This window comes from Colius striatus, chromosome 19 (assembly GCF_028858725.1).
Source record: "Colius striatus isolate bColStr4 chromosome 19, bColStr4.1.hap1, whole genome shotgun sequence".
In the NCBI taxonomy this organism is placed as follows: Eukaryota; Metazoa; Chordata; class Aves; order Coliiformes; family Coliidae; genus Colius; species Colius striatus.
In genome coordinates, this window is record NC_084777.1 from 192,242 (window position 1) to 204,574 (window position 12,333).

The 12,333-nt window shown below is 36.3% G+C and overlaps 1 protein-coding gene across 6 annotated transcripts in view; it reads right to left on the reverse strand.

Annotated features, from left to right (window-relative positions):
* Window positions 1-12,333, reverse strand: part of RALGPS1 (Ral GEF with PH domain and SH3 binding motif 1) — a 76,635-nt gene that overhangs the window by 11,314 nt on the left and 52,988 nt on the right. For 4 of the 6 annotated variants that reach the window (XM_062011816.1, XM_062011818.1, XM_062011815.1 and 1 more), the window contains 2 exons: window positions 11,935-12,028; window positions 9,577-9,644 (listed from right to left, as the gene is read on the reverse strand). In XM_062011816.1, the coding sequence (XP_061867800.1) occupies window positions 9,577-9,644; window positions 11,935-12,028 (162 nt within the window). Of the gene's footprint in view, window positions 1-5,578; window positions 5,920-9,550; window positions 9,645-11,934; window positions 12,029-12,333 lie in introns of those variants that run through there. The other 2 variants (XM_062011819.1, XM_062011820.1) reach the window with 2 other exon arrangements.

Below are 12,333 nucleotides of genomic sequence, written 5' to 3' on the forward strand. Positions count from 1 at the left end.
ATCTCTATGTCCTTGAACTGTCTGGAAATAATTTTAAAACCAGCTTTAGATGTACTTTTAACAATGAACTCTGAAAAAAGCCTTGGCACCCTTGTAACAGCTGGATGTGCCAAAGTGTAACATGCAGAGCCACAAAGTCAATTTGTACTTCGGGTATGAGCAGGAATGCTCACACATGTTTTGAATTTTGTTCACAACTCCATGTTGTGAACAAACTGTAAACAATCTGCTCATACTGACTCAGAGCTTAAGCATGTAAGGGAAAGCAGGGGCTTTTCATGTATCTGAGAGACAGACAGATGCATTACTTCTTAATCATCTTTGAGCTCTAGAGATGTCTCATTGCAATTATTCTTCCTCTCATTCTCCACTTCATTTTTGAGGCCTGACAGAAAACATGGACAAGCTGTTCTTCCAGTTCCTTGATGCTGTTTGCAAAATGTTGGCACTGAACTTTGTAACACAGTGGAGAACAACATGGCCTATCATCATCCTCAGTGAATGCAAGACTATTCTTGGCTTCACAATAAACAATTGAGATTTCACTTTTAAATATTTAGTTATGATGTTGCTGCATATGACAGAAGTGGGAACAGTAGTCATGAAAGTGTCCAGCTGCCCCATATCTATCTCCGGACTTGGTACAGTTCAGGTAGCAGTGACACAGGCAGGAAGCATATTTTTGAGGCTCCAGAGACCTTAGCTTAGTCACCTTCTGGCCTCTGACCTAAAGCTTCCCAATGTGAAATCAACAGAGACGGAAATTTTGTGATGTGAAAAACCACATACAACTATCATCAGAATCCTTACAGAAGTGTTTTGTCTCAAATTATTGTTAAATAGAAAAAGAGAAAAAAACCCCAAAACTTACAGAACAAAACCCCCAAACAAAATCTCTGCATTTCAAAGCACAGTTTCACAACAGAAAGTGAAGGTATGCTCGTAACAGAACTGCCTCTGAGAGGGTGGTTGTTCGCTGGAACAGGCTCCCCAGGGAAGTGGTCAAGGCATCAAGACTGTCAGAGTACAAGGAGCATCTAAACAATGCTCTTAGTATTATAGTTTTAGGGAGTCCTGGAAAGAACAGGGAGTTAGACTCAATGATCCTTATGGGTCTCTTCCAAACTGAGATATTCTATGATTCTACACGTTATATAGGCTACTCTATCTCTTCTCTAGTATGGAAGTTATTCATCAGTATCTTCTGCCTTGAACTGAGGATTTATACTACACGAAGAAACAGGAGAACCAGTTATGAGTTTGTCCTAGTAAGAGATAAAAAAATTAACGCAAATAGATGCAAGATGCTTTACTGTCCATATCCACGCTGCAATACAGACTTGTATCAAGTTGTATGAAACACAGGAAGTAATTCCAAATGATTTATGTTTGTATTTCCCCACAGCCTAGACTCAGGAATTTCACTAGGATCTGGGTCATTACTAGGGATTGTAAAGGTTTTTCTCTAGCAGTAAGGGGAAAGATCTCATCTATACAGTGTAATGATGTAAGACACCATTTTTGTCTGAGTGTCTTTTCTAACATCACACAACTGAAAACTGGTAAAACATGAGCACAGTACCATGAGTCACTGTGGCTTCACAGGTCTTATGTTTAAAGGCCACATGCAGTTGTAAAAAAAAAAAAAAAGCACTTTTAATCATCATTTGATCCAGATATTAAACAAACATCTGGGAGGCTGGAAGAAAGCTGAGTACCGCATTTGGCTGCACGTTCAAGCAAGATTTTGCTGCATTTGGGCTGTAAGGTGACATGTGTTTTCCCTAGATACAATAGCATTCATGTTCCCCTTCTACCAGGAAGACGAAGCCCAAGTTAGAATATAAAAATTAAGAATCTGAGCACAGTAGTTTAGTATGAGATTAGTAAGAACATAAATTTCACAAAAGTCTTTTGTTTTCATAACAAAGTCTTAAAATTTATGCAGAGAGGAAGCAAAGCACAGAGACTGCAACAAAACTACTTATCTAAAGAAAGAACAGCAAATTAACAAGTCTCATGCTGACACAATCAAGCCATTACAAAAGCAAAGTCAACTGGATTTGACTTCAGGTATTCTACAGTACTCATAGGTTCAAATGTTATCATTATCAAAACTTACAGAAATGAAGAGATTTTGTCTACCATCAAAAATAGTTCTTAGAGTTTTCACTCTATACTCTGGGGTTGGTTTTTTTTTGGAAATTAGATGTCCTTTAAGCAAGCATGGAGTGAAATTTGTACTAATATGAATATAACATTATTTAAAGATTGCTCATTATAATTTTATCAAGAGCTTTTACTACTTGGACAGCCTCAGAACAGAAAAAGTTTGTTCAAAAACCTCCTAAAACAAATGATGTAATGTGTCTAAAAGGACTGAATTACAAAGATTGAAAATAAGATTATAGAATCAGACTTCAGATTAAAATACTGCCTGCCTAAGGTGAGACGTGTCAAGGGTGACAGAATTTATGGAAATAGGTACAGTAGCCTTATAACTTAAGCCAACGGTTCCTGCCTGGCTCCCTTGCTATTATACATGACAATCACAATTGTCTTCATTAGTCTTGTGAAAGGTGGTAATGGACTTATCCTAATCCCTATGTAGTTCTGCATCTTCCACATCGCCAAGGCAAGAGGAGGAATATACACAGTTTGGCTCTGTTAATCCTCTGCTAAGGTAAAATGAATCTGAGTTTAAAAACCTTTACAAAGTCTTTGTAACTGCTCTGCTGTCAGAGTGAAGTTCAGAATTCTCATTTAACAGGACCTGTGCTGCAGGGTACATTCAGCTTGGTAAGAAGTCTAGGGTGCAGCAGGTGTCAGCATGAGTTATGGGGCACAGGGGATGTGACCTCATTTCTCTAAAGGGACATAGAGCCTGTGCCAAGAAGGATGCCAAAGAGGGTAAGTGGTGAGATACTGATGAAAACTACACAAACCAAGGGATGTTTATGGACATACCAGACTGCTGAGGAATTATCTGGGGAAGCTGTGCTTGATACTGCTGATAACAAATTCCAATATTTAAATTCATTTGAGATTGAGTGATTTTGCCTTTTTTTTTTTCCCTCCAGTAAGTGAAGTCATCTGCTACTGCTAACTCTCTTCTTCAGCCTCTTGGCTCCGCTCCTAGTGCATACTGTTACCATGATTGCTATTCTGTTATTTTGCCTTTCATGGACACAAAGCACTCTTAGTAGGATTTTCCAGTCAGCTGGCATGAACAAGGGTTAGTTTGGTTTTCATTATTTCTCAGCATCATTTTCAAGACTATGCTGACATGCACAAAAATAATGTATAAAAATATTAAAACATTATTAAAAATTTGTTTGCGTAAGGGAACGTGAGACAACTTCATCAGAGTGAGTCGAGTGCTGTTCACAGATCTGTGGCAGGAACGTTTGGAAAAGTTTACACATATCCCAAAGGATCTCACTGTTTTTTCCTTTGCATAATTTTTCCATGAATAATCCTTCCAATGTTATAAGTGAACGTTACTTTTGCAATCCTTCAGTAGAACATGTGAACATTTACAGTCTCCAGAGCTTTTAAGAAAAGCAGTGGGGTGAAGGAGTTACAGTTCACAATTTTCCTCCTCTAAAAATCTATCAATAAACCAAAGGCATTGAAACAGAAAACTGAAAGTGATTTGGATGATATACCAAAAAATGGAGTGATTTTTTGGGGAAGGTAAAACAATCCCAACTATTTACTATTTTTCGGCAAACAGCTAAGAAGTAAAACTGAGACTTACCAGCTTTGTTTCAAAACTTTTAATAAAGACATTCCAAGCCACAGACTCCCTAGTTAAATCTTTGCTGTAAATTTTTACTGTTTTGTTGCCATTGTAACCAAAGTCAGTGGGTAATAATTAAAACTTTCAAATAAAAGACTCACAAAACACACAATAAAGAAGAATGTTTTTGTGCACAGGATCAGGAAGGATGCAAAAAAAAAAAATCTAGAATGATGGCTATTGCGAAACCATAGTTTTCATTTATAGAGTATTGCTTTACAAATAAACTAAAGCCTATTAAAGGCATACAACATGCAAGAGACATGTATATTATGGCTGCTTCTCAGTCAAGAGAAAACTATTAACAAGAGTCAAAGCCTGTGGCTACACCTCTCTGTGCTCCTCCAAGCAGCCCCCTGCTCTGTGTGTGTATTTTAGACAAACTGAAGCCCACCTACTGTCTTTAGAGAAAGGACGCAAAGGCCTGTTGCTTCAGAGGTCAGGAAGACAATTTGGTTATTGAATGAAAGTAGTCTTTTTTTTTTTTTCCCCAAAAGGACTATGAGCTATTCCTAATGCCATGCCCTGGGAGCAATGGGAACATAAATAGGATTTTATATCTCTGTCACATGATCCCTGCTGCTGTATTTAGTCTCCACTTGACGTTACAGCAAAAGGTAACAGACACATTTATAAAAAATAATTTGGAAACCTTATTCTGCACTGCATTTTTTTTTTTAACCTCAAAGACAACAATTGCTATAGAACATTAGTCTGTCTACTTTGGCAATGGAGAATTTTCAATTATAGAAATATCATATGAAGAAAAAGATTAACTCACTGATTAATGCCAGACTTTGTATTTTCACTATTCCACAGATTCTCATTCTAGTTTTCTGCCTTTAAGAAGACTATGTTAAGGCTATGGAAACATTCAGTAGACATCATGATTTAAGATTTCTTCAAATAAACTGCCTGGCTTTGCTGCACTGTCCTTTCCTTCTCTAAGTGTTTATTTCACAGACAGTCCAGATGAACCATAATTTTTTCTTGTGATAAGAACACCCTGGTATCTGTTAACATTTTCTTCCAAATAACTCTCAGTTTCTTATCTTCCACTTTTCCAGCTATAGTTGCTTCTTTTTTCTTGATTCCCTTCTCCTTCTCAATGATCCTTCCTTTATTACAGCCTTTAGTTGATCTTCAGGTGAAATGTGCAGGCTTGATTTCCTACATAATCCGAAAACAGCTTAAAAGGTCTAACAACAGACGACTTCACTTAGTAGTCCAAAAAAGTAATGATACGGGCATTTCCTTCCTCCCTCAAACTCAACTGGTCTGCTTTGTGCAAGTAACCTCTCATCTCAAATTTCTTAAACAAGCAAACAAGAAAGGAGAGATTAAAACACACCTGGACTAAGTGGTATTTTTTTGCTTCCCTTTACTTCCAGATTCTATCTTTCAGAACCTACTTTATGTTTACAGGATGCCAGAATGTACATATTAGGCAATTTATTAGAAGACGTTTCTTAATAGCTCTTATTGCCTCACATACATATTTCCTCAAATCTGTAACAAGAATAGTTTGGTTCAGTTTGGATTTTAGGGATTTTTTTGACATATGCTACCACCTACCAGTGCCAAGAGTGCTTGAAATAGATACCCAGTGTGGTCCTCCTTCAATGTAGCCTTTGCTTTGAGTTCAAATTCACATTAACAAAATTCACTAATTTAAAAGTTAACTCCAAAAGCATGGAAGTCACTCTTTCACAACATCTCTCAGTAACAACAATTACAAAAAAAGAGAATCACACGAGCATATTGACCTATATTTTTTATTCCTATAAGTTTAACACTGAGTCATGCTGGATTGTTAACTATGGATATTAATATCCCTTATGGACAATTACAGCTTGGGCAGGTGCAGCTTCATTCGCCCTGTCTCCATTGTTGTTGGGAAAAAACTACATATGTGTCTGAAGAAGTAGTTCAGTCTTCTTGGACCATTCCATTTTGGTTTAATTTTTTTTGCTGCAATTGCCAGAAAGGTACCAATTAAGTGATGTGGACACAGAGGGGAGTTTGTTGATTTTAGTATATTAAGTGTCAAAACATACAAAATGGATCCTAGAGAAGTTTGCCCAGTAGTACTCAATCCAGTATCTCCAGGAGTAGGACTGTAGAAATATGTAAACAATGTAGTGAAAGATTAGATTACAGTACAGGCAAGATCACAAGGACAACAGCAACAACACACCAGACAAAAAAAACAAAAACAACCAAAACCCACAGCACACTAATTCTGTCTGAATTTAGTGATTAATAACAACATGTGAATCCTACCCATTTGTTTGCTATATATTTATTTCAAAAACACTCAAATGAGTTGGCAAAATTTGTAGGGTAAGTATCACAAAGAGATTGGAAATGAGTATAAATCTGAAATGAAAGAGCAAAGTTTTTCTCTGTAAACTTGTGTGAAGAAAAAAACAATTCTTCCATTTCTACCTTAAGTACAGCATAAGAAAAACAGACACTATGCATATGAAGCAATAACCAAGCACTTGCAGGGGGATTAGACAATCCTCATTTCCACAGAATGATTGGCTGCTAAAGCACTCAGCACAAACTATTTATTAGTTGCCAAAGCAACCAGTAAAACAAATGGCAAAAGTAAATGTCAAACTTAGTGTTTACATGAAAAACGACAGTGTGTGGGTTTTTTATTTTAAAATGCTGGGACTGCTCTACAGACATCCCTAGTATAGTACACCTACTTTCAGAGGATTACAAATGTGCAAACATCCCAGCTTTACTTCCTTCTATTTCTGCATTGTTAGCTCCTGCATATTCACATGCTTTACATCCAATGTAATCTACTGCTTCTAATTAATTAACAGAGATACTAAAAGTACTTTAGCAACACTTGAAGCTGAACAGACTCAGCAAAGTGGGATAAAATTTATCCCAATAACAAAAAGGAGATTACACCTGTTTCAGATTAATTACTCCTGATTCCTGGTAGGGTGGTAACATAAAACCTACAGTCTACTTATTTTCCTCTCAAGAATTCTACGGAGACCCACTTGAAAAAAAAAAGAAGAGGATGTGGGTCCATCTCTGACTAGAGCTGCCCACAGCTGAGATCTGACTTTTGCTAAAAAGAACTTCTAAACACTAACTTTAATGAAGATGTTCATTAAAAATCACAGAATCAAGACTGGTCTTTGAATCACTTAGTATTGGATAGAATTTTCTGGATATAGTAATTACTTAAACATTATTTTCTCCTTTTATATTGTTTTCCAAAATAGAACAAGCATGGTATATTTCAGAGAACGAGTATCTATTTTCTAGATTCTGATTAGCACAGCACTCTGAAATCTTCAAAATAACATTACGATGATAAATAACATGCATAAAGTTTTCTGTACTGAGCTATGCTTGGTGTGCAAACGCTAAGGAACTTCAGTTGATTAGAAGGCTAACTTATTTACCATATATGACATAAAATATTTTCTTTTGTTCTGGGAAATGTATCAAGTTATACCTTCCAAAACAATCTGTCTAATAGCTGTACCATAAATGCTGGGCACCTCCTAGCCAACACTGCAGGAACACAGATGTCTTTTATAGCTAATTCAACTGGAAACTGTGAACAGTTAGCATACTATAAGCTCTCCAGCCACTTTCCCAAACCATAGCAAGGCAGAACAAACAGACTTAAGTTGCTGCCAAGGAAGTTGTGTGAATCACACAGTTCCTGAAAGCATACAATTAAACTGTCTGAAACTCCTTTTTAAATGCTACTTGCAAGAGACAAGAATCCCTGCAGCATTAGAGAAGGCATGACATCTTCCCTTGAAAGCACTATTCACAATTATATATGTATTTGGTAATTAAATGAGACTATCTTAGCCACTAATATACAAACCATAGCTTGTTGTGAGACACTTGAATCAGATGTCTGCCTTCTATTTGAACTTACTGGAAAACCAGACAGCGAAGTGGAAAACGGACACACAGTTTTCTCCAGTACTTTGTAAAAAGAAGTACTGGAGGATTTTACTGTTCTTACTGAACCTCACAATCACAGAACGGTGGGAGTTCGAAGGGACCTCTAAAGTTCATCTAGTCCAATCCTCCTGCTAAAGCAGGTCCACCTAGATCAAGTCATGCAGGAATGCGTCCAGGTGGACCTCACACTCACAAAAATACTTTAAGGGGAAAAAAAGAAACCTACAATGTCTCTGGCTAGAGGAAACTGTTAATTTTCTTTTTAAAGAGAGAAAACAAAGCTGTGTAGAAGATAAAAGTCACAGTGCTAGGAAGGAAAATCCATTTCCATCATCAACACAAGTCCATTATAAACCCTAGAGTTACTAGCACAATATCGAGTTTTTTCACCACGTGGAAACACATGGCAACTTATAAGAAGGCAGAATGGCACATGCAGAACTCAATAAGACTTACTGGCAATAGTAATGTATTAACTTTTTGACTACCAGAAGAACTGAACTGATGACTGCCCTTACAAACCAAGAACCTCTATTTTACCTTATATTCAGACTCTCGTGCCTTAAACTGGAATTTGACTGGAATTACCACGTAAACTATTTTGCATTTATCTCTTACAATTATAACTTGCTAGTGGCAAAGGATTTATTCCTGGAACACATTTGTTGATATGGAAGTAATCTCAAACTATAGGTTGAATCCAAATAAAGTTGGCTCAAATACATACCTTCAAATGTGCTATTTTTAATTCCCAGCAGTCAAATATCTCATTACTAGTATCTGGATATTTCAGCTCAGAACTATTCAAGACTAACATATGGCTATATTTCTATTTATTAATCTAGTGAAATAAACTATAAAGGGCTGTCTTCATGCTTACTTAAATTTCTCTCTGAATTCATACTAACTTACTTAACTAACTTTCCCCAGGAATTAATGTTTTTTTTTCAATAAAGTTCTTTTTTTGTAGCACTTTTGCAGGCACATAGGTACAAGTCAGTGAAAAATTCATCTGGGTATTAAGAAACGCTGGTGGCATTCATTGTCTAACTGTTAGTAAGGGAGAACTGTAACTGAGCAAGAACTATAGCAGTTCACAACTGTGTCAAGCTTTCATAGGAAATACTAACACAAGAATGGAGCAATAGGAATGACTCAAGACTTGGTTGCTAGTCATCACATTAATTCTCATGGTGAAGAAAGCAACCTTACAGAGCATATCAGGGCACGGCAGATTCAGAGGGGAAAGTTCACCTTCTCCTAATACTGCCAGACATCATACAATTGCATATTCAATTGAGTAGGTACTATCGAACATCGTCTCAATCACCACTTGAAATCAATACTGAAATAAAACTGTTTTCATTCATTTAAGATCAATGGATTTGTTTTGCCTAGTCAATGAATGCTGATATATGTGAAATCAATCTTGATATATGGGATACAACTTGTTACCGTAAGAATCTGATGGTGAATATCATAAAGGAAGAAAATTATTTGACAAAGGACAGTGCTAACCCAAGTACAAACTGGCTATGTGGAAATTTGCAACAAAAACCAGATCTTTTACACCTGCAGGAGGAGCGATGCCCTGGACCAAGGATGTTCTGAAACGACATATGCATGGAAAGGGACTGCACTTGGGACTCACAGCACTTACAAGATAATTCTGTAATTGCAGTAAAAGCCCATATCTGAAACTTATTAATTCTTCCAAAAGCCCTCTGATATAAAATGGGTTTTCTCATATACTTCCACAGAGGATTTCTGTAATGAAAAGTGTTTCCTTACTTGAATTTTCAAATGAAGTTTTATACCTGCAAGATCTTCTTTGGAGGAAACCAGTCGAGGAGAGCTGTTACCTGGCTCAATTCTTAATGATAATCTGGAAAAACAAGATTTTAGAGAAATTAACCAAAAAAAAATTCTTAATAAAAGTGGAAAGAAACTGAAGAAAGTAATTATTTTGGCAGTGGTAAGCACAAATAGTTCTTTGTTATATAACAAAACAATAAGGTTTTTTTAGGTAAATCTCTCCCTGTTAGATTCAAGAAACAAACAGCCAGGCAAATCTATGAAAACAGAAATGGAAATGGGTATTTTATATTCCCTATTAGTGTCTTTCATCTGTAAAAAAAAACCCTCCAAAAGATCGTAAATTTAGATACAAACCTAATAGCAGAAATTTTATTCCCTCTGTGCCTGAAAAGTGAATTTATTCTGTTACCATGTGGAAATGTGCACTTAAAAATAGTTTTTAAGATATACTAGTTACTATGAACTTACAGAAAAAGAGCATAAGCAAGTAAAGTGACCAACACTTAAAAGACAATAGTCAGAACAAAGTTATAATATTATATGCCTCTCTGCCTTATTTGATGTGTTTTATGAGGCACTTACTGTTGCCTTATCTCTGCACTCCAACACATGTCTTATCTTCCAGTGCATATGACTTCTGCCACGTCTCAAGTTTAGGCACTCTTAACTTGACATTCATAAGTCCTTTGTTTTTCACCAGTTTGACCAAGAAGTATGAAGAACTACAATGTTAAGTAAATTTTAATGGAATGGGCATAAAATCAAAGGAAATAACCGCTGTCACTGCACAGCATTAAATATACAAAAAAAGTTGTGAAGGTTTCAAGCTACAGACTGCAGTACTCCACAAACACCAGTGAAAGTCTTTAACTTTACATGAAAACATGCAAAGGAGCAGGGGGAAAGGAACCTATGACAGCACTTCAGAATATCACATATGGCTTAACTACCACTTCCCTTACTGCCTTATCTTTCATGGTTTTATGGGCAGTATCTTCCAGTCCATTCTCCACAGTATCCAAACATTACCAACTATGTGTTAGTGTGAAGTTCGTTAACAAACTTATGGTTCCTTTTCATGTATTTGAATTTCTATTTTTCTGCCCCATTAAATTCTTAGTAACTAGCAAATGCTAAACTTTCTCAGCTTCTGCAGAGAATAGTATATGGACAGAGCAAGAAAGATCTATTATTTTAGGATCACTGTCAGGGTGTTTACTGGAGTGTTCCTACTCTCTGACAAGCGTGAACCAAAAACAACTGGCGTGAACCAAAAACTGTAGAGAAAAGCTTTGTTTGTATCAAGCGGCTGCCAAATTTTCCTTTTCATATCGTATAACTGAGGTTCTCATTTGGCAAAACATGAGTTGGGATCCTCCCAATAGATTTCAGGGCAAGTATCTAAGCTTCATCCCCTGGCACTGAGATAGTTCTGCTCTCCCTGCAAAAGGCAGAGTAAACCAATGCTGTCCCTGGCTCAAAAAGAGTGGTCACTGGAAAGAGAGAGGAGATTCTTTCCCACTATAACTTAGCATACTGTATAAGTACACCCAAATTCTGAAACCAAAGTATTTAATAAAACCAGTTACAAGACTCATTTTAAAGAAGTTAATTAGCAATCCTGCTCTTCAAAACACATCCTAAAATCTTTCGTATCAACATCACATTACTGAACATCTGGTTGCCTGGAATACTTTTAATTTGCTTCACCTAAATAGCAGTAGTAGTTGCTTCACCTAAATAGCAGTAGCCAATAGATAATTACATAGCATTTCATCTACCTTGGTTGAGTTATTTAAAACCTTGGCTGCAAAAGCTATTTCTTCATGTGTTAGTTCTTTCATAATCTTTGGCCAAGGACTATCACCTCCTTCAACTGAAGCACATTCACGTATTGACCAATGTACTCTACAGTGTCCGTTTCACACTACTGTATGGGTTAGCTCTCTTCCACTCCCTAAAACTGTCAGGTTTGCATCTTAATTATCAGCTTATTAAAAACAGTAATTTGAAATGGGAAGATGTTTTTAAAGTGCTCTTTACAATAGCATAGAGTCAATCCTGGACACCTTAGAGACGGCATTATGGCTGCTAAACAAAATTCCCAGAATAGACCTTCATCTAATTTAAACTTTTACAAAGATACTTGATTTTGGAAATCTGGTTAGAGTCATAAAAGATGACTGCCATTCTGGATTTTACCCAGGCATCCGGGTATTACCAGTTCCATCAATAAAGTATTCAGAACACCAGAAAAACACCAAAATATCTTCAGCTTTTTACTGAACTGTTATTCAAACTAACAGCCAAATAGTCTTGCCAGTTAATTTCCCAAAACCTGAAAAAAGGAATAGTACTTATAATTGTCGTCTTCTACAAATTTCTGAAGTTCTTCAATGTAACGGACAGACTTCAAATACTTTTGCACATGGGGTAGTGTTGTAAGATGATCTGTAGAACATTCAAACAAAAAAAAGATGAACATTCACATTAATCAAAATTAATTATTCTTTCGTTTTTTGTTTTTTTTCTGGTTGTTACAGTTATCTTAATGGAAAAAAGACAATTTGAACCTTCCTAAAGAATAAATTAAAACAAAAATACCACTTTGACTCTAAGAAGATATTAAAGATTTGATTGAGCAGAAGTGGTGCTCACTTGTTAAGAAAACAAAGATTATGAAAGTCAGTGGATTTTACTATATGCTGTCTCACAAGTGGAGAAGAGCTATGTGCTGTAAATCTTGCTTGAATTTT